The following is a 23275-nucleotide window of genomic DNA, read 5'->3' as shown; positions in this document are numbered from 1 at the left end:
GAACCTAGGATGGAACCTGCGCTTACACAGACCCACAGGCTTGCTGCTTTGTCTCTTAGTTTCATCATAATGAACCAATCACAGCAGGTTGTGCTGTCAGACATTTCCTTTTATTGGCTTTTTGGAGACTCCTTTTGGAAAACCCAGAGGTCCTGGAAACATCCATCTACAACCGCCCTGAAGAATGTGGTGAGAAAAATACATACATATACATATAGATATCTCTATGAGCAGTGGAGCTCCGAGGGCCGTTCCAAGGCTCAGAAGCGCTTCTGGAGGGCAGACTGGATATTCTTCAGCAGCCCCCACTTAGCTCGGTTCTTCCCACGCCCATCGGGTGTTACCACCTGCAACGAGAAGCAAAGTGTGCACTCACAGAGGGACAGCAGCTCCAAGAGCCCAGGACCATTCCACACACCATCTCGCTAGTGCCCCGTGACAACCCTGGGAAGCACGCATGGTCAGCCCCTGTCTAGTGATGAAGAGCTCCAGCCTCAGGGTACTAGAGAGCTTTTTACAGCAGTCCACAGCTGTCCTGTGCTGGCACTTCAACTCTACACATCAGGTTCTACCTCTCTTAAGGCAGCTCATACAACTGAATGTGGACAAGCATGGTAGACTAGACCCCAAATGGCCTTTAGCAGAGGACATCCCCCACCCCAGCCTCTGGAACGTTGTTCCTTTCCTGTCTTTCAAGTACTAAGTTTCATCTAATGAGTGGTTTCTTCACTAAACTTGGGGTAACCTGTTTAGGATATGGGGGAAATGACAATTTTTGTTTATTTGTTTTAAATCTCTGTAGTCTCAACACTGATTAAATAAAGAGAAGATTGTTAGAGATGTGTGTGAAGGATGAATTTGTAAGTTGTCCAGTTTTCCCCATTTTATAAAGGCAGGAATGCTTTGTTCAAACTTTGGTATGGTTGGTGATTCAGTGCTACCTGAGAAAGGCAAGGTGCTGGGCAGCAGGGCTAGGGAAGACCTTCTTGGCAACCATACAGACTCAAGTTCGTCATGCTTCTCTATGACTTACCTCCATTTCTCTGACATGGTATCATTACCACTTTCTAATACACATTTACTGAAGGGGCATTTAGGGATTAAAGTTGAGGTGGAAGATCCCACTACCCATACAAATTAGGACCCATGATAAATGAGTAGATGGGTAGACTGGGTTAGATTGATGAAGAGAAATGTTTATATGAAGCACAAAGTCTCTATGATAATGTTTCTAATCTTTTATATTTGTGTTGGGCAAAAACAGAGACGCTGCATAGATATAATCCTGATAAAGATGAAATGAAAAATGTTGGAGGCACACAGAGCTATAGGAGACAGAAAACAATGGTACTGTGAGTTATGGGGCTTGTAACTGCATTTTAAAAATACACATTTTACAGTGTTGTCTCAGACTTTTGTAAGGATCTTCAAAGCCAACGGATGTGCAATGTAATGGGGCAGAGGTGGCTGGGGAGTGGTAGTGAACAGCATCATCATCATCATCAGGCAAAACAGAGGACAGAAGAAGCAGAAAGACAGAACATAAATGCTACAGAAATTGAAATGACAGTTGGCACCTCCTTCTTGTCTCATACTGAAGTTGTGTGATGGGGCTGCCCAAGAAAAGGAGAGGAGAGAGAGGCTCCCCAACTCCTGGAAGCTAGATTTGACATATCAGTTCTAGATTCCAATAAAAACAATATGGAGAAGCAGTGATATACCCAATCCACTTAGGACCATAGATGCAATAATATAAAATCAAAATACAATAACTGAAATAGCTGTTAGAAGGGCATAGTAAAGCAATATGTGATGCTAACCAAGGGCTTCTTTCGTGAAGGGAAGCAGAATCCAGCATCAGAAAAAGGCAGCCATGGTGAGCTGGGAATGATACTTAGGAAAGGCCAGGTCCTGGATTTAATTCCTGGTACCATAATCAAACCAAACCAAACCAAACCAAACCAAACCAAACCAAACCAAACCAGACCAGACCAGACCAGACCAGACCAAACCAAACCACCCACCCACCCAACCAACCAACAAACCAACCAACCAATCAACCAAAACACATCATAATTTACTTAATTGATAAAGTATTAAATGAGAAAAATCATGTGATTATGCCAACTAACGCAAATAATATCATTCTCTATGCAAAAGCTCTTGGAAACCTGGAAGTCAGGAGAAGTTTCATTAGGTGAAGAGCTATAAACCTAAACACTGAGTGAAAAAAGCAACACAATGAGTGGAGAAAGTTTAGTGTCAGCAACTGACAAGTGTGTCTGCTTCTGCATTCTGTGTCTGACTCAAGGCTCTCGCTAAAGCGATTAGGAAAGAAAAAGAAATATAAACTCAAACTCTGTGAGGGAAGAGATAAAAGCACCATTACTTACAGATGATAAGATTAGATGCCTAGAAAAACAAGCTGAACCAACAGTCTTGGAATAACAGAATCCTTAAAGATTTGCTAGGATTCAGATTTATCTATAGAGAACAATAGCTTTTCTTCTGAACCAGCCATCTATTAGGAATATACTACAATATAAAACAAACATTCATAACATCAAAGGGTGTGCACTATTCACTTTTGTGTTTGTCCTAGATATATTTAAGGGTGCAACATATTTGGATACTCATATGTGTGATGAAACACTACAATAAGCAAATTGGTGTATCTCTTATTTCATATAATCCCTGGCTTACAATGTGATTATGGATCTAAAATAATAGCAAATTAATCACATATGACACAATATAGAGTGTAGTCTTCATGCTATTCATTAGATCACTAAACTATGTAGTTTACCCAGGAACACAAGGTTGAAGACACCAGAAAACCTTGCATAAAGCAGTTTGAATAAATGTTCAGATAATATGGCAAACATATCAATTAACTTCTCAGGGGCTTTCTAACCCAATTCTGATTGGATTAAAAATAAAATGACTAAGAAAATCACCACAAGGAGTTCCTTCCGTGTGTATATGAGTCAGTAAGCCTCCATGACTAGCTAGTTTTTGTTTTTCAAAAGAAACATGGCTAATGAAGATGCCTTGGCAGTTCATTAGGACAGCACAAAGCTGAGGCTAAATCCCAGTAAAAGCAGACGGGCACTGACTGAGAGTGGAGGCTGTTTCTTATCACCCCCAGTCTTTATCTTTGAACATCTTCACTTTGAGACAAAAACCTCAAGTCTTGTATGTTTTCAGTTCCTAGCTCCATAGCTCACAGCACTGTTAGCCCCCTTTACTGCCCCTGTGGCTCCCTGTACAGCTGACATTTTCATTTCATCATTATTAGGGTTCTATGCATATATTTTCTCAATCCCCCTGCCTCAGCAATCAGTGGTTTGCCACCATTTATACAGTATTATCTTTACCTTGAATATGGCCCTGTTTTTGCTCAAGCCATTTTTTTTTTGTCAAAGTAGAAAGCAGAATGCTGTGACATAATAGGGGATTCAGGAATGAACCCTAAATATATAGACAGTGAATATAAGGTCCAAATATCACCATGACTGTACATAGCACATTCCTAGTAGACAGCATTGGGTAAATGGGCTCAGTTGTGGCTGAGCAGATGTGTCTGTTCTTTGCATTGCATTTAAAGGTAGACTCTGAACTGATAAAACTCAAAAGGTGAGACTATAAATTTAATAAAAGAATATGTAGAAGATTATCTTTGTGATCTAAGTCAAGGCAAAGACTTTCTAAACAGAACCCCAAAAGGTCATATCATAAGGAAAAAACAGTTATGACTTTGATTATTTGAGAGTTTAAGATTCCTGCCATTTCATGGAGTATGATATGAGCAGAGGGTGATAAGAAAAATATCAGAGAAGCAGAAATGTTAGCAATGTCTAAAGCCATCATCTGGAATACATGGTGTCCTGTGAATCACCAAATCAGGAGAGTGTAGGGGTGGGAGTGGGGCAGGGCGGGGTGGGGTGGGGTAGGTAGGGAAGAGGGCAAAGGGTGTTGACAGGCCACTTATGGGGAGGAATCCTGGAAGAGTATAAGCATTTGAAATGAAATATAGAAAAATAAAGTGAGTTGATATAACTATCAGGTAATAAATCTTGATAAATGTAGGTTGAATTTAGGATATAAGGTCTCTCTTATGGGAATATTCATGGGTGTGGTCAAATTAAGTACACTCCTGTGACTCCTGTATATGCTTGACCCAGGGAGTGGCACTATTAGGAGGTGTGGTCTTGTTGGAGTAGGTGTGTCATTGTGGGTATGGGTTTTAAGACACTCATCCTAGATCCCTAGAAGCCAGTCTTCTGTTTGCACTTGGAACAAGATGTAGAACTCTCAGCTCCTCCTATACCTTGCTTGTGTGGATGCTGCCATGCTCCCTCCTTGATGATAATGGACCGAACCTCTGAACCTGTAAGCCAGCCCCAATTAAATGTTGTCCTTATAAGAGTTGTCTTGGTCATGGTGTCTGTTCACAGAAGTAAAACCCCAATTAAGACAATTGCCTAATTTATGACCCAGAAATTTCAGCCATAGTATATTTCTTATATGAATTAATTATGGTCCTCTAAAATTCATATGTTGTAGTCCTAATCTCAGATATGATTCTGCTATGTCAGGACCTTTAAAGAGGCAATGAAGTTAAAATGAGGCTGTTAGGGCAGCTGTAATCCAATAAACAGCCATTGTTAGAGGAGGAAATTTGAATGTAGATCTCAGAGATATGTGGGGAAAGATTACTCAGGAGCACAGTGCGGGAAAACTTTTAGCTAGAGTCATGGCTGTCTAATGAGCCCTGGTCTGTAGCAACTTGTTAGTGCAATTCTACCTGACTCATACAAAATCCAGAGAGACTTTTATACCTCCATTCCAGCCACAAGCTGTCACATGTCTACTGTAGCATTAATGGAGGTAACCTGGGTGTCCACACTGAGTAGACAGGTGACATGCAAGAAGCAAATGCATGCTATGAAGGATGGTATAGCAACAGAAATTCAGGGACAAAATACTCATAATGACATAAATCAGTGCTTCTTAGTCTGTGGGTTGTAATGTTCTTAGGGGTGGGGTGGAGTGGAATGACCTTTTCACAGGGGTCACCTGAGACTATCAGGGAACACAGATTCATGCTATCATTATGATTCATAATGGTAGCAAAGTTACAGTTAAGAAGTAGCAACAAAAATAATTTAATGGTTGTTGGGGGAAGGTCACTACAATAGAAGGAATTGTATTAATGGGTTGTAGCATTAGGAAGGTTGAGAATCACTAATGTAGATAGACCATTCAAACACAGTGTTTAGGGAGAAAGGAGACAAGGTGGGGGGCGATGAACACAATGCCGTGTGTGTATTAATGACTTATAGTAAGTGGCCATACATATTGTGTAAGAACACACAAAAGCAAAGAGATACAGATTAGACCTCCTTAGAATAGATGTCACCAAATGGAACATAGAAACAAGGCACAGTCCTTGCAAAGAACAGTGCAGATGGACTGGAGGTTTATTATTAATTAATAATAATAAACCTGTGTACATGAGGTTGAAAACCAAGCCAGGTCCAGTTTGAACCCAAGTTACACTTGTTCCCAGAGTTCTAGCTTCTCCAGCTACAGGGTAGGTAGGAAAGAACCAGGGGAATTACTTATAGGAATGTTTCAGAGTTCTTTGGAAAATGGTAGGCCCTAAGGACACAGAGAATATGAAGCCTGTGTGTGTCCCTTCATGGCCTGGAGCCACTGTGTATCAGTGGGTATCTAGGGAAGAGGTGGCAGTCCTGAGGGTGAAATAGTGTTGGTCACATAGTCTTCAATCGCAGCCCTTAAGAAGATGTGTGACAGCTGGGGTAGAGGAAAGTCGGGACTTAGAGGTGGAGAGGGAGCCCTGTTCAGTGTCCCAGATGCAGTTCGGGCTAAGGAGGGTGGCCTGCAGAGACCCAGGGTGACCAAGGACTGGTCTCATTGGCACATAGACATTATTGAGGGACTGACAGACTGAGAAGGACTTCGAGGATGCCTGGAGACAGGGATGGCTACATTCCCAGATGGGCTCCAAAGACCCAGGAAAGCATCAGTTACTGAGTATTACCAGGCTCACAGCTTTGACTCTAAATCTGATGTAATTCAGTAATCCATGTAGATTAGAGTGGTGGATCAATGGACCCTCACAGTTGTCCTTGTCTGAACCCTCAAATCTCCATGTTCTACCTTAGGGCAATTAAGTTAACTGTTTGGGAATAAATATATATAAAGAACTCAAGAAGTTAGACTCCAGAAAACCAAACAACCCTATTAAAAAATGGGGTACAGAGTTAAACAAAGAATTCTCACCTGAAGAACTTCGGATGGCTGAGAAGCATCTTAAAAAATGCTCAACTTCATTAGTCATTAGGGAAATGCAAATCAAAACAACCCTAAGATTTCATCTTACACCAGTCAGAATGGCTAAGATTAAAAATTCAGGAGACAGCAGGTGTTGGAGAGGGTGTGGAGAAAGAGGAACACTCCTCCACTGCTGGTGGGGTTGCAAATTGGTACAACCACTCTGGAAATCAGTCTGGCGGTTCCTCCGAAAACTGGGCACCTTACTTCCAGAAGACCCTGCTATACCACACCTGGGCATATACCCAGAAGACTCCCCACCATGTAATAAGGATACATGTTCTACTATGTTCATAGCAGCCCTATTTGTAATTGCCAGATGCTGGAAAGAACCCAGGTATCCCTCAACAGAAGAGTGGATGCAAAAAATGTGGTATATCTACACAATGGAGTACTATTCAGCCATTAGAAACAATGAATTCATGAAATTCTTAGGCAAATGGATGGAGCTAGAGCATATCATACTAAGTGAGGTAACCCAGACTCAAAAGGTGAATCATGGTATGCACTCACTAATAAGTGGATATTAACCTAGAAAACTGGAATACCCCAAACATAATCCATACATCAAATGAGGTACAAGAAGAAAGGAGGAGTGGCCCCTGGTTCTGGAAAGACTCAGTGAAACAGTATTCAGCAAAACCAGAACGGGGAAGTGGGAAGGGGTGGGTGGGAGGACAGGGGAAGAGAAGGGGGCTTGCGGGACTTTCGGGGAGTGGGGGGGGCTAGAAAAGGGGAAATCATTTGAAATGTAAATAAATTATATCGAATAATAAAAAAAAAAGAAAAGAAAAAAAATAAGGCTGCTATGAAAAAAAAAATGTTTGGGAATAGGAAAATTTCCTATCACCACAGATAGAGTAAGATCACAAAAGGCCCTTCAGGTGGGAGGGAGAGGCAGAAGGGGGCTTGAGGGAGGGCTGGCGGGAGGGAGACAGACGCAGCTGGAAGTTGATGTCTTGAAGATGGAAGAAAGGCACATGAGTTAGAAATGTGAGCGGCCAGCAAAAGGCAAGGGGTGGGTTCTACCTCAGAAAGCCCTCCACAGAAGGATCCAGATTGGGTGGCACTCTGATTTAAAATTTAGCCAACGAGAACCATTTTGTATTCCTGAGCTGTAGAAATGTAATGATTCGTATTCTTTAACCACCTATGTGTCACAGTAGACAAAGGAAACCCACACACAGAAGGACAGCTAGGCTAATCAGGGTGTAAAGTGTGCAGAGAAGACAGTGAGCAAAGAGGGAGTTAGGTAGCTAGGCATGGAATGTGGTCAGGGGGTATATTGAGGACCACAGGAAGATCAGGAGGAGAAATAAAGGCCAACAGACAAATTGTCTAACATATGCTTATCTGTCCTTTCAAAATAGACCGTTAGGCTCCTTGATGTTAGAGGCTTTGAGACAGAGTCCATGAGTCACAAGGAACCAGTAAGACAAAGAGTAACCCAGTGCCGTGGAACTTAGCAAGCTAGTGTTGTTGGGGTCGGACTCGGGAACATGAGCTCAAATCCAAAGCTCTTTTTGACAGATACACAATTTTGTCTCAGGAACAACAAGTGATCCTTCAAAGAAAGACTCGGTGCTTGGAGTCCTGTGCTGTGTGACTCCAGGGCTGAGCTCACTTCTCCGAGGCTTATTCACATTTGATTTTGGTCCAGGAGGCTAGGGTTCTGGCTTTGAAGACAGATCCAACCCCTGTGTTTTCTCCATATGAGCTTCCTCCTCAAGGAGACACCCAAGACTCCAGGATGATCATCGATAATGGATAACACAGATTTGACCTTCAAATGTGACCTTTAAAGTATTGGATAACTAATTTTTTTGTTGCATGTATTATGTACCAAGGAAATTTTCTTTCTTTCTTTCTTTCTTTTTTTTTTAATCAACAAGTCTTAGGCTATGCAAATCAAATATAAAAGGCTTCCTTTCACATCTTTTATAGAAGTACATAGGCTGGAAGCATGGTGGTTGGGATAAGACATGATGGTGCTACCTCGTAGCAGCATTCAAATGAAACCTTTCAGAGATACGCGTATCCCAGTGCCAAAGGAAAAAAAAATTCGATTTTATAGGAAAGAGCTAAAGCCATTACTTTTATGAAGCTTTATAAATGTCATTCAAACACATCATCTTATTTTCATTTGCTGGTGAAGCCTTTACTTATGCAAATCATGACAAATGTTAAGGAAGCCAGTGTTTCCTCAGGAATGCTAATAGAACCGCAAAGGAGGGAGGAAGAATTACTTCTGAAGGAAAAATCTATACTGTAGCTCTTCGAGTCAGATAAAAATGAAGCTTCCAGAAAACCTCATTAATTAGGGTTCTGCTCGTTTAGATATTGTGTGAAAAAGCAAAGAGAAGGGCATGCGTTTCCCTCTCTTTCATAGGGGGCAAATTAATCGCATAAAGACAGATTTAGGGGAAGGATATTCCTTGATGGACTGTATAAAACATTCTGCCTTCAGGCATCTTATGATACTTTGCGATTATTAATTTTATTTATCAATTTACTCCTTCAGTCCTTAATTTAGACATTTCCTCATATATTCATTTGTTTGGTTACATTTTTACTCATGTTCCCGTTCAATAACCGTTAAGAGGTTGCTGTGTGCAAACTGCTTCCGTAAGCACCACAGGAGAGAGAAAGATGAATTAGGCAAGAATTTTGTTTTCAAGGAGGTCATAGTGGGAGAGAGAATGAGAGGACCCAGGAGGGTAAGGTGGCGGACTGAAGACACGCCTGGATCTCTCTATCCCTCCCCAATCCTCACATCTAGAGATGACAGATGAGTCATTCAAAAAATTAACAACTACGGGGTGCCCTTCACAGGTAAGACCTTTCCGAGGGATTCTAAAAGCTGAGAAGGCAGATGGAATCAGATTAAAAGACACATCCATAGTCAAGAGCACAGAGTAGAAACCGTAGCCACAGGTGTGAGGCTTCGGGGCTCTGGAGTGAGAAGGTCCCCATGGCAACTGACTAACAACAGGCTGAGAGGCTGGCAGAGGAACAGCTGGCCAGCAGCTGGGCAGGCTCTCTCATAGTACTTCCTTGGCATGTGTCTGACCTCTGTGGGAGGGGACGGAAGCCTGGTGTCAGGAGGTGTTGGAATAGCGTCCCTATCTGATAGCATGACCCCACTGCCTTCCCATTCTCCATCACTGTTAGGAGGAGGAACCAGTCTCTTAACCCTATTCAATGGCCGTGAGCACCCAGACCACTCAGCATGGGTGGAGTCTACCCAAGAGTACACAAAAGCTGGGTTTAGTGGAGCAGAAACTAAGGGGCAACTCAAAACGAGGTGGTTCAGAGAGAAGCGGACAGGAGAGGAGGAGGAGAAGAGAGGGGAGGAGAGAGGAAGAGGGAGGGAGAGGACAAGAAGAGAGGAAGGGGAGGGAAAAGGAGAAGGGAGAGGAGGGGAGGAGATAGGAAGAAGGAAGAGGAGGGGCATGGGAGGGGAAGGGGAGGAGAAAGAAGAGGAGGGGAGGAGATGGGAAGAAGGAAGAAGAGAGGCATGGGGAGAAGGAGAGGAAAAAAGAGAAGAGGGGGAGTGGAGAGGGAAGGGTGGTAACTTTCTAGTTTCTGTGAATATCAGATTAGACAGATATGTCTCTTCTAGGTGTGTCTTAGAAGTCTTTTGAGGCTTCCTTCTCTTGGAGCCGTAAACCTCCCTTCTTCTAAACCCTAAATGAACAGTCCTGGCCTTTCTAGTTTTAAAGAACCTCTAAGACTTATTTGGATTGCAAAGAGAACCTTCACAGTTACATAGTATGATAGCTCTGGACGGTTCCAGTATTCTCAATGTCTTTCCCGACAATGGCATTCCCCAGCGTGTGACACTGGGAATTCAGAGAAGCAACAGCTCTCCACCACAAAAACTGATAGTTTTGTAACTTCATGGCCTGCTCAGTGTCTTTTTTTTTTTTTTTAACTACCAGAGAATCCAAAAGTAGTTTTAGTATAAATATGTCTTAAATATTGCATGGGTTGTTCCTGTACCACAAGTTTCAATTGTCCTCTGTGAGAAATGCTGTTTTAACTGGCTACCATGCCTCTTTGCTAGATTTTTATACCTCATCTTCGTAGGGAACATCGCTCCTTTGGAATTTTCCCACTGTAATTACTTCTTACTACTCTTCTTGTACAATGACTTCTAGTCCCTGACTGTGGCTGGCGGAGGGATTATGCTTGGTTATACTCTGAACTTCTGTATCCTAACACGAAGCCTAGAACCAGTAGTTTTGAGTTCAGCAGCACCTATGATCCTTGGGCCTGGCCTGAAAAGGCTGGTGGAGATGAGAGACGCCCTCACTGGCTGAAAGTTAACCAGCTTTCTGGGTTTAGAGGCAGAATTCTCTGTGGTCTCTGCTGATCTTCCTAGTTAAGCCAAATCCTGACTCTATGAAGGTGTTCCCATATGATGGGTCAAAGATGGGTCAGAGAGATGGCTCAGCTGGTAAAGGCTCCTGACAAGCCTGAGGCCCTTAGTTTAAGCCTCTAACATCTGTCCACACATTATGTGTGTATGTGTGTGGGTATGTGTACACATATGGGATTCTCCAATAGAACTTTAAAACTTAAGTCACAAGTCATAGAAAAGAAGTTTAACCTAAGAAGTCAATGTACACAGTACCTTGCAGATGTCACTCCACTGCCCCGGCCCATTGTCATTGATGGCTCTAACCTTAAACAAATACTCAGTGTTGGGGGTCAGGTTGTGCAGTTCCAGGTTCTGCTGCAGGATGTCACGAATTTGTCCACAGAGCTCTGTGCGCACGTTATTAGGAGGGGTGGTAATGAGCTCGTAGAATTCCATCTCAAAGGAGTCCACATCTTCTGTTGGGCATGTCCAGTAAACCTAGGAGAAGTGGGCGTATGAGCACCAATACCCACTGCCCTGTCCTTCCCATAGGGTTCGTGCTGCAGCCTGTCTATGGGCTTAGCCGAGCCCATCTTCTATAGCTGCTGAGAGCTTTGATTTAGACCATGAGGAAGGGTTGGTAAGCTCTGGTGAAGTTTTGTGTGACACATGGAATGGATTTCGGGGACAGGGGGATGATCTTCAGGTTCTGTTACTGTCACTCAACACGAAGGCACTGGCCATAGAGACCATCTACCAGATGCCTGTTGTGTTTTCGGTCTCACACCAGGCATTCCTACCTTTAAATCTGGTAATTCTCAGGAGCCTCTGGGAGCCTCCTACCTTACAGGCACAAGAAGGAGACCTTTGGTAAGTGCCAGTGGACTCAACAGAAGGTGGTAGAGTCACACAGTTGTCTTGGATACAAAGTTATTTCCTTCTCTACTCCTGAGGAAATATACAATAAGGGTTCACACTCAAATCAAAAGAGCTTTAAATCATAAGATATCAACTCCCAAGAAGAGATACAGTAACAAGTCTCAATTTGGCATAGAGACAGTGTGTGACAATAGTGTTTTTATATTATATTATTTATTTATTTATTTATTTGTTTGTTTAGTGTGTGTGTGTGTGTGTGTGTGTGCACATGCCAGGGAGTACACGTGGAGGTTGGAGGACAACGTGCTGGCATCTGTTCTTTCTTCCTACCATGTGGGTCCTTGGAATAGGACCCAGGTTGTTAGGTTTGGTGGGAAGTGCCACCATGTTGCTGGCCCTGAACTTAAAAAAAAAAAAAACAAACTTGTATTTCAAAAGCATGTTTCTACTGATCTTATTATATTTTTTGGTAAAGTCAAATGCCACAAGACACAGTTAATGTGTAATTTTATGAGTACTAAATTTTATAAATGAAATCACACAACTTAATAAAATTAACTCACATTCTTTCTGGTGATCAAAACAAGCACATTGATGCAGGGGAAGCGTGAGGGGAGAGAATAAACCTCTCCCTTCACCCACACATTGATTCCTGAGAGTCCTTCTGTTGTCGGGGGCGATGCAAACACACTCATGCATGTAACTGGGATTGCACGGCTCTGGTCTCGTCTCTAAACTTACAGTTCATATATCTCTTACCATCAAAAATCTGGTAAAGCATCACCTTTAAAATCTGCCCATAGAGGCTGGCAAGATGGCTCAGAGAGTGAAGGTGATTGCTGCTAAGCCTGGCAACCTGGAGTTTGATTCTACAGAGGAAGGAGAGAACTGATCTTCTCAAGTTGTCCTCTGACCTCCACATGTATGCTCTGGTATGTGCAGGTCTCTCTCCCTCTCTCCCTCCTCTCTCTCTCTCCTTCTCTCTTTCTCTCTCTCTCTCTCTCTCTCTCTCTCTCTCTCACACACACACACACACACACACACACACACACACACATACACACACACACACACACACACACACACAGAGAGAGAGAGAGAGAGAGAGAGAGAGAGAGAGAGAGAGAGAGAGAGAGGTAAAATGAATAAATGTAATGGAACTATAAAAAAAAAAAACTGTTCCCAAAAATAACTGACCCCTTCTATAGTTGAGCAGTCAGATTTGTCTGCTTTTATACTTAGATAAATGCTGCAACAAATATTTTGGGGCATAAATCCTCATCTGATTTTTTTCTTTTTTTTGGTGAGGACAGTTTCTTAAGAAATTATTTCTAAAATTCAAATTGAATCAAAAGATCTGTAGAGTTTTGGAATACATACTAATACTCTTCTAAGACCAACTTGAACACTTTCTACACTGAAGGCCTGAAGATTTGGGAGACAGGTCAACATAGACTTAATTATTTTTATTGCAGAGCACAATGAATCCTGGGAAAGGCCCATTTCATGACCCTAGAATACAAATTTTCTATATCATCATCATCATCATCATCATCATTTTACATTAGATCACTGTCAGGCCATAGGTGAGTTGGCAGTGACTTGCTTGGCTGTCTTGGTAGGTGTCCTTCTCTCAATTATCCAAGGATAACTCTTAGGCAGCACATGTGACTTCTCCAAGTCCAAGTATGGAGCAGACCCCACCTGCTCTTCTGCTTCAGAACAAGAGCTGTGGATTCCCTGAGAACCTGGAGATGGCACTGAGATGAGATACAGCGTCACTAGAGTTCACTGATGTCACCTATACCCCATCCCTCTGTGAAGGACAGGGAGGGACACTGTGCTGTATTCGATGGTCTCCAGGAGGGCGCTGTTCTACCTGGCACATTTCTTGTGCTATTAGTTTTCACCTCTGAAGCAAACATTACAATGCCTTGCAGAGGGAGAAGGTCAAACCTGGTCTCTGTCTGGTCTTCCCTTTCTTGTGCTTAGACCCTACCTGCTGAAGTGCAGTCTGCAGACCACAGCAATACCTGGCAGCTTCTGAGAGCCAGACTCTCAGGCCTGGAAATCCAGTGACACAGACTCTACCTTCTAATGAGTCTTCACGAGATGGTAGTATGTGGAAACCACTAATCTACATTTCAAGATGCCTACTGTCTTTGAGAGAAGGACAAAGATGAGCTGTGCGAGGCAGGCCACAGAGTAATTTGGGAGGTGTGTCCACACAGGAACCTCAAAAGAGGCAAGGAACTCTAGTTGCCCAGCAACCCTTTTCCCTCTTGGAATCTGAATAAGGCACTCCATAGGCAGATCAGCTCAGGCTCAGCTGGATTCCAGACGGTAAGGGAAGAGCATTTGTTCACTGTTGGGTTAGGAAGGCCAGTGGCCAGTGCAGTCACAGGTGACGGCAGGTGCGGAGACCTGTAAGACACTCTACTTTCCACATCAGCCCTAAGAAAGAGGATGGATCTCAGCAGAGAACTGGAATGTTGCAATGTTTCTGGGGATTAGCATCCCAATCTTTTCAAACCCCAGGGAGCATGGATCTAAGAGAAGTAGCAGTTTAAAGGAACACACAGCCTGCAGCCAGCGGAGACTGCCCCTCTAAGTCAGTCCTAGGCTCTACCCCCACTTCTATGACCTCCCAAGCCATTTTGAAATATTCTTTAGTTCCAACTTGATTCTTTCTTTTGGCTTCTTCTCCCTCTCTTCCTCCATCTCTCCCTCTTTCTCTCCCTCCCTCCCTCCCTCCTTTTCTTCTTCCCTCCTTCCTTCTGGTGTGGTGGGGGTACGTATGTATATGTGTGTGTGCAGCACACATGCGTGCATGCCCACTTGACTGTTTTTGCTAGTGTAAACACCAGGGGTTGATACTGTCTTCTACTGTCTTCTATCTCTTTCTCTTTTCTCTCTCATATTCTGCTATCTATCTATCTATCTATCTATCTATCTATCTATCTATCTATCTATCTATCTATCTATCTATAAATCTATTTATAAATCTATCTACTTATATATCTACCTATCTATCAATCTATCTATAAATCTATGTATGTATGTATGTATGTATGTATGTATCTGTCTGTCTACCTATCTATCTATAATCTATCTATAATCTATCTATCTATCTACCTACCTACCTATCCCTGAGACAAGGTCTGTCGTCTGGCTGGAGCTCACTGTTTCCACTAGACTAAGCAATCAGGAAGACTGGATCTCCCTGCCTTTGCCTCTCCAGCACTGGAAGCACAAACACACCCGAGGCCTTGACATGTGTGATAGGGATGCAAACTCAGTGCTTCATGCTTGCACAGCAAGCCCCTTGACCACTGAGTCTTCTTCCTAGGCCCATTTTTCTTTCTATAGAAAGGTTGCCTATCAAGTAAGGGTGGGATTTACACGCACTTATCATTATGATTTCAATACACTGACTTGATTACTAAACATTTCAGGACCTTACCCTACTGACTAGGCTGACTGCAGAGTCTAGGGGAGTATACTCGAGTGACCACATTCCAGAAGCTGAAGAGGTACGGATGACCTTCTTTGACCCCCTCTTTCATTCTGTGCCCCACACCCCTCCCTTTGACTTGCCTTGGCAGCTCTTGGGTACACCAGAGTCTGGTAGATGACAATTGGGCCTGGGGTCCTCACAGAGGTGTCGTTGAAGGAATACCAGTTGTGGAAGCTGTTGCTGCTCTGCGGAGGCTGGGTTTCCCCTGTGGCACTCCAGTAGGTGTAAAGGCCATCGGTCGTCTTGGCAGGCGCTGCAGACTGGGCTCTCCCATAGTTCTCCAGACCCATCTTGCCTTTGTCATTGGCAGTGTTGAAGGACATCAGGGAAGAGCTCCGCTGGTAGATCTGCTGGTTGCCGAAGCTGTGGGTGCTGAATGTGACCTTCCTGGCGATCATCATTTCGGAGTGCATAGGATACTGGGAAGGGAGCGAGTCCCCTGAGGAGCAAGCCTTTTTGGGTCCTGTGGGAAAGAGCTCGTGGATGGCACTGGAGAGTTCAGCGAAATCCAAGGGGATACAGTGTAGAGAGTGAAGGCGCAGCTGGGGGTCGGGCCTGAAGGTGTTCTGGATACCCTCCTCAATCTGGTCCACCAGGATCTTGGCAGACTGCAGGAAGGCCACCTGGCCCGTTTCCTTCAGGGCTTCCTTGGAGTAAGCAATCAGGCCGTCCATCTCGTTTACTTTCATGGTTGTAATGTACACATACTTCTCGATTTCTTTCTGCCGGGACACCTCCAGATTCTCGATCTGTTCCATGATGATCTTCTCTTTCTCCTGAAGGATGGCTCGCAGTTTGAGGAATCCATTCCGGACCTCCTTCCTCTTTGCTTCCTTGTCAGCTTTAAAGCTGCTCTTCAGAATGTTGAATTCCATCAGGTCGTTATCAATTTCATACCGGACTGAAAAAACAACCAAGTTGGTTACCGTGAATATTTTCATCTCCACAGATATCAAAGCCATATATCGAACTGGAGCACATCTCTGTGGACTCAAAGGAAATGAATGGAGAGAGAGGGAGGGGGAGGGGAGACACCTGGAGCTCGGCTGATGAGGGCTAGAACACGCTTTCGAAATAATTTCCCCTCTATTCTTCCTCTACATGTCCCTGGCATACAGAAATATCCCCTGGTCTATTTCTCTCTTGTAGCAGAGAAACAAATTTATGATGTCTGCTAAATGGTGCTTTATCAACCAAGCTTGATCTAGTGTTCTTCAGGCAATGATTAGGTAGACCACTCCTTATCAACATGGAGTATAAGTAGTAATAATTACACCCCACCCCCAGCCCAGCTTTTATAGTTAGAAGAGAGTCTCGTTACTGTTTAGCACTGGTGTTGGAGAGTCTGCGTGTGTGACCTACTAGCTGTCCTTTGCCGACCACTTTATTTAAGCACGGTTGTCTCATGCAGGAGGGGATAAGCATCTGTGCTGCATGCTCATTGAGGCTGGCATGGTACGTTCCTAAAGTACTCTGGCTAAGGTCATCTGGAAAGGAAGAATCTTAAGAGAGAAAATGACTGCCCAGGATTGGCTTGTAGGCAAGTCTGAAGGCATTTTCTTGATTGAGGATTGATATGCTAGCTCTCTGTGGATGGTGCTAGCTTTGGACACGTGGTCCTGGATGCTATAGAACAGCAGGCTGAGCTAGCTGTGAATGGGCAAGCCATGAGCAGCATTCCTCCACGACTTCAGTTTATGCTTCCTGGTTCCTGTCTTACATCCTTGTCACGATGCCCTTCAGTGATAGACTATGATATGCAAGTGTAAAATACAACCAACCCTTTCCTTCCCAAATGGTTTTTGATCATGGCGGTTTTATCACATCAATAGAAGCTTTAAGACAAAGGCCTATATGAAGTGGTCCTCTATAGGCAGAACCATTCCCTAAATGGGTTCCTGACATGTCTGCCCTGGTAAAGACACATTTTGATATTATGAGCCTTTTATGGAACTTTACAAAATATTATTGTACTTTGCTCCAATATAAAAAGAAGGGTTGGTTTTCTATAAATTGTATTATACAGCTAATATGAACAACCATGACAGAAGGTAAAAAAAAGCAGCTAGCCAGAATATTACTGCTATTTTGGAGTTTTCCTGTTGCTAAGTGTCCATTAGCAGCTCTTTAAATTTGTTGCCTACAAATTTGACAGAAAGTTCATGGTAAATAACTTCAATTGAGATGATTCTCAGTGTTAGATTAATTCTTGCCCCTGGAAACAGGAAGGTAGAATTAAAGATAACCGTCATGTTCAGCAAAAAGCCAACAATAACAATAAAAGCAACAAACAAACTCCCCACACAAAATCAGAACTTCAGGATGTGACTGGAGAAAACATATTTTTCCCTTTTGGAAAATGGGGCCAAAGCTCAGTAAAATTGTAACGGAAATTACAGGCTCTTCATGTGCTTATTATACTCTAGTTTTTTTTCCCACAGGTGAGAGAATGTTTCATAAGATAAACCCATCTAATCCTCACCAACTCAATGAGGGCGCTACCGCTATCCTTCCCATTTTATAGAGCAAAAAACTGAGTTACAGAGACACTAACTGGCCAGTGACAGCTGTCATGGATACCTTTGATGGCCATCTCAGGCTCCTCTAGTGTCTAGATTTCTCTACCCCTAACATATTCCCTACACCATCTTCTGGTCTTTTCTACAGTTGGGTGTTACTCTGAGGAGGAATGGGAAACGGATCAAGACCTGCTTTGAACTTGGCGATGGCGCTGAAGAGGGCCGCAGACCTCTCGGAGCAGGCGTCTATGAGGCTGACCGTGTCATGGCCATTGTGGAAAGCGATCTTGCAGAAAGCGCAGAGTAGCTGGTTGTCACTGCGGCAGTACTCGTTGATGCGGCTGGATGGATGGTGGATGCAAATCTTCTCGTCCTGGTCCTCGGCGCTGGTGTCCACGAAGACGTGGTCCTGCATGGCCACATCGGAGTGGAAGGCCTTGAGACAGTCGTTGCACAGGTTGAGGCGACAGGTGACACAGCGCTTGTAGGCAATGCGCCGGGTGCGGCACACTTGGCAGAGGATGGGTCCCGAGGAGCGGTCGAAGCGCCACTTGAGGTAGCCGTGCTGCTGCATGTAGCGTTTGGTGAGGCGGCCGCGCAGGTAGTTTTCGGGCAGGTGCATCTGGTGGCTGTAGGGCATGCAGTGCGAGCGGTTGCACATGGGGCAGATGAGGATGAAGAAGTTCTCAGTGACCTCGGCGTGTTTTTGCAGCTGGCGCAGGCACTTCTCGCACAGGCTGTGGTTGCAGGGCAGCATGAAGGAGTGCAGGCGCAGCCGGTTGCACATGGGGCAGGTGAGGTGGCTGACCAGGTGACTGCTGGCGGGCATAGTCTTGGGCTCATCCAGCTGAGTATCGCTGCTCCCCACGCGGAGGGCGGTCTTAGAGCTGAAAGAAAAAGCAAGCCCCAGCTTCAGAAACACACACAAGAGCTTTGGAAGGACCTGTCCAGAGACGTGGCACATAGGGAAGGTGATAAACGGTGGTTCCTGCGTGATATCTGTCTTGGCTTGCCTCTGCTCTCTTAGTAAACGAACTCAGGTAAGGCATTGGTACCTGCTGCTGGTACCCATGCCATAGCATTTTAAAAGATGATTAAGACTACATTTAATGCCTGCATGGACTGAGCAGAGAGCTCTCTGGATCCAGCTGGAGCCCTGAAGTGCTTTCCTGCTAATTTTCATTTTGAGAGAAAGACAGCAGAGAGGTTTGGTTTGGTCAGTTGGGCCTGGATGTTCCAATGCATATTCAGTAACACTCTAGAGCATCAGACAGGACCACGGTGGCTGTGATGTATCAGAGCAGAAGTAATACAGATTCAGGATGCTGGAGTTTGGATCTCATAAATGGCCCCCAATCCACCTTTCCTGGGGAATGTGGGTGATCGTGCCTGCTTTTTCTTTCTGGTAGCAGATTTGGGCTCTGTGTGCTCTAGATGCTTTCTAGTCAGGAGTAAGAGAACCAACAGATGGACTCTATTCTCACCAACACGAGCTCTAGTCGGTCAAGTACCTCACACTGGCATGAAGTGGGATGTGTTCCCACTTGTTGTAAATGAGTCAATCAATCCACTCTTGCCCAGTTACAGGCACGGTTCAGGCGGCTGTGCCTGGAAGGCAGTGACATTACCATTCCTGTTCTATGTGGGATGGGCCAGAGGAAGGTCGTGAACTGCCCTTCTAAGGCAGCAAAAGGGAATTTCTGTGCTGAACCTAGAACCCATGGGCTGGCTTCCAGATCAACAGCAATACGCAAGGGTCTGCCTCTGGGCAATTTATATATGTTGGGGCCTGGCACATTTAGAGCTGCCCGTTGAGAGAGCCTCACTCTCCTTTGTGCTCAGGTTCTCTGGCTGTAAATCAAACACCACAGCTCTTCCTTCCTGGGGTTTACAAAGTGTAAATGAAATAATCCATCATCAGTGTAAATATGGTGTCTGTAACCACCGCGCTATCTGCTGGCTAATGTCTGCAGCAGAGGAGGAAAACACAGGAGAGAACAGGAGTCAAGCCCGGGAAAGCCCGCGCATGCTTGTACTGTTGCGTTAAGGGTCTCTATTTGTTTACTGGCTGAGGTCGCCTTCACGGATTCAATGGCCAGAACTACAAATGATGAGACTATGCGTGTGTAATCCAAGGGCGTGGTATGAGAGGCTGCAGCCGGAGTCAAAGCGGTTTAGGAAGTAAGCGACTCGCTGTGGGAGTAGAGCTGTGAGCTGTGAGCTGATGCAGTCTGTGGCTCTTCCTGTCATCTCTCTGTTCACAGTAAGTACTGGGCTTGACTGTGTTCTCTCCTGACCTTGCCTTCCCCATTTCTTTTTGTCTCCTTCTTGGCTAAACAACCCATGCCTCAGAGCATTGAAAGTCAAAGGTGGAGGCAGAGGCAGGCGGATTTCCGAGTTTAAGGCCAGCCTGGTCTACAAAATGAGTCCCAGGAAAGCCAGGGCTATACAGAGAAACCTGTTTCAAAAAAAACAAAAACAAAAAAAAACAAAAAACAAAAACAAAAAACAAAAACAAAAACAAAAAAAAACAAAAAAACAAAAAACAAAAAAAACAAAAAAACCCAAAAAAACAAAAAAACAAAAACAAAAACAAAAACAAAAACAAAAAAAACCCAAAAAATACCAAAAATCAAAAACAAAAAAACAAACAAACCAAAAAACCCCCCAAAACCAAAAAAACCCAAACCAAACAAAAAACAAACAAACAAAAAACTCCAACAAAAACAAAAAAGGAAAAAAGAAAAGAAAAAAAGAAAGTCAAAGGTGCTTCCCAGCATATTGCCCTAGGGTGACCCTGAGATGGAGTCTCTGTACATCCCTAGGCGTCCAGAGAATTGGCTTATCCTTGAGGACTTGGATGCTGAGATCCAGGCTTACAGTCTCACTGTTTTCGGCCCTATTTCTTTTCTGTGTCCCAGCCTCTGGTTTACTCCCGAAGGTCACCTGAAGTCACAAGTACATGTGGTAGCTGGATGGACTTCTCTGATAAAACAGGTAAGACTTGGAACCAGTGTATAATACACGGAGGGAGCGGAAGAGATCAGAAAGAGGGGATGAGGGAGAAAGGAGCTCCTGTGTGGAGAGTGGGCAGGGCTAAAAGAGCTCTGTTAATGGCTCAAGGAACTGAAGAAGTTGTGAGAAAGGGGCTGAGGAAAAGAATGAAGCCAGGGAAGCTAGGTTAGACCAGAGTGAGCAGGATTGGGAGGGGTTCGGAGACCAGGAGAGGGGGTTTGGAAGGGAAGCACCAGTATGTTAGAGCTGACTCCCTGGCACTGAAGTCCAAACAGGGTGTCTGCCTGCCGCCGCAGATTTCCACGCCAAAGCAGCCACCAAGTCCCGCAGCTTTGCCATCCTGCCCTGGTGTCCCGCCTCTGTCCCCTGCATAGTCCACTCCCTGCTAGGTCCTGTCCTGCTCACATCTGCCTTCCAAGCCTCCACGTCCCATGTTGACGACTCCAGTTCTCCCTGTTAGAATCACGGATGGGGATGGAGTTCTTATCTGAAGCCCACGTTGTACCCCAAGATCAATGGTACAGAGAACAAATGGGAGCATTTAAAGGTCCCCAGGGGATTTCAGTGCACTTCTGAATTTGGGAGCCACTGATGCTTTCGACTCTAAAGCCCTGACTGTGATCTTCCCTCCCATCTGTCTCCAGCTGTCCCTGATACCACGCTAGCCCATGGGGTAGCCACTTTACTGAGTGACTGAGAACCCAACAGTCATGACTTTGGAGGGGAAAGAAAGGGTGGCTGTCAGCTCAGGTTGCTTCTGCAGGTTGCTATGGCCAAAAGCGGCTCCTAGAAGTTTGTACGCATCAGGTAAATGCTGCAGTTCCCACGAAGGAGATGAAGAACAGTTTATATTTTTCAGATCGTCTAACAGGCTATGGAGTGCATACCATATCATGGTCTCCATTTTGTATTTTTTTTTTTTTTAATTTAGGGCCATTGGCCTAGCTCTGGATTTAAGGCATGACTCTACCCCCTTCCTAGCTATGTGGTCCTGGGCAACTTAGTATCTCCCAGCCAAATATTTTCCTGGATTCAGTGGGCACAGGGTGAGGAGAGGAATGGATACGTGAACAGTGGTTGGCAAAGTTTCTCACTTGTTTGCAAGGTGAGAGCTCTAGGCATCAGCATGCTTTCACATAGGTAATGGAGCTTGGCTCTTTAACTGCTACAAAATTACCATTGTTGGGTTTTTCCCTGTGTAGAGTGCACTCTAGGAGGCGCTGGCCTACTAGCCTGCCCTAGGGTACCCACAGCTGGCACACATTCCCCAGTTATTTTGAGCCAACGTAGCCACATAACGGATGGCCAGCACTTACGAGGTGCGGATGCTTCGAAGGCGACCCTTTCTGAATGTGACGGTGATATTGCGGCAGCAGCGGCTCTCGTAGTAGTAGCACTTGAGGTTGGTGTTGGCGGTGCAGCAGCACTTGCAGTTGGGGTCATTGGCCCAGGAACAGCAGCACCAGTGGCAGTTGGGGTTCTCCGCACAGGTGCAGTGGCAGAACTGGCAGCTCCGCTCATCCTTGTAGGGGCAGGGGAAGCAGGTGCAGTTCCGCTCAGAGGTGAAGATGAACTTGCAGCACAGACAGGAGAAGAGCCGGGGACAGCACCTCTGCCAGGTGCAGCACGGGGAACAGACACACATAGCCGTCTCCATGGCTCTTAGATCCCCGGTACAAGGCCTCTAGGATTTTGACAACGTCCTCTACCAGATTCTTGAGGTCACTTCTCTCCCAAAGGGACCCTTGCCCACTCTCCTGAGGCTGGCACTTTGGGAGCTCTGGCAGGAAGTTGGCCAGTTTATGAGGCCCTCACAGATGATGTCCCTCCTTCTGAGCCAGCGTCACCTACTTCAGCCTGTGGGCTTTGCTTATGTCATAATCCCTTACTCCCACCATGTCTTAACATGCTCAATAGTAGGTCAGAGGAGGGCACCGGGGGTGGGGGTTAGCCGGGATGTGAATGCACGCTGGGTGTTGTCACGAGACCAAGGCCACAGGAGTGGTGGCACCACGGAGCCCTTGGAGGTGTTAGTTGCCATTGGTCACATTTCAAGTGCTCACATGGATTTTAGATGCTGTTTTTCCTTGATTGGTACCTGTCCTGCTGTTTGGGTAAGCTGACTTGAGGTTCTTTTCTTTTTTATCTTTATTGACTGAAAGACTCGTTTATGACTAATTAGAAATACAGATTGACATCATGTTCCTATTCCATCAGCAGAACTCTGACCGGCAAAGCACAATGCTTACTAATAATGGCGCCATCACAGTTAAAGGGACATCACTATTCGGACAAGGGACTGAGGGACAGAGACACAGGCTCACTCATGTCTGTCCTTCCAGAGGTCACGTGTTCATGAGGCTTAAGTCACCCACAGGTTTGGGACTCAGGCTTTGTTTCCCTCTCTTCTATATCCTTACCCTAGCCCTTCCCCCACCCCGCATTCATTTATCAAGAGGCGCAGAATCATTAGCTACTCTGCCAATGTGCACTCATGAGCCCTAGAAACAGAGCCCTATCTATCAGGAGAGTCTTGCTTTCCTCTTCATGCAACCTACAAAGATTAAAGGAGCAGAGGTTTCACGGCCATGCCATCCTAGAACAGGAGCACTGTCTCATTAT

At 44.8% G+C, this 23275-nt stretch overlaps 1 protein-coding gene across 1 annotated transcript; it reads right to left on the bottom strand.

The window, feature by feature from the left end:
- Positions 1 to 260: 260 nt before the first annotated feature.
- Trim42 (tripartite motif containing 42) lies at positions 261 to 22310 on the bottom strand. Its single transcript, XM_052189556.1, has 5 exons — positions 21970 to 22310; positions 17828 to 18525; positions 15200 to 16020; positions 10997 to 11221; positions 261 to 347 (listed from the first exon to the last, which is right to left on the bottom strand). The coding sequence occupies exons 1-5, from the start codon at positions 22308 to 22310 to the stop codon at positions 261 to 263; spliced, it is 2172 nt and encodes a 723-aa protein (XP_052045516.1).
- Between the last annotated feature and the right edge of the window lie 965 nt (positions 22311 to 23275).

The sequence above is a fragment of the Apodemus sylvaticus genome, chromosome 7 (genome assembly GCF_947179515.1).
Source record: "Apodemus sylvaticus chromosome 7, mApoSyl1.1, whole genome shotgun sequence".
NCBI classification, from domain to species: Eukaryota; Metazoa; Chordata; class Mammalia; order Rodentia; family Muridae; genus Apodemus; species Apodemus sylvaticus.
This window is presented reverse-complemented; position numbering and strand designations above follow the sequence as displayed.

Coding starts and splice junctions, on each gene's coding strand:
- Trim42 (XM_052189556.1), bottom strand. CDS start 22,310: ATGGAGACGGCTATGTGTGTCTGTTCCCCGTGCTGCACCTGGCAGAGG. Junction 16,021..17,827: donor CATCGCCAAGTTCAAAGCAG/GTCTTGATCCGT, acceptor TTGTTTTTTCAG/TCCGGTATGAAATTGATAAC. Junction 11,222..15,199: donor TGTACCCAAGAGCTGCCAAG/GCAAGTCAAAGG, acceptor CACTTCTCCTAG/GTTTACTGGACATGCCCAAC.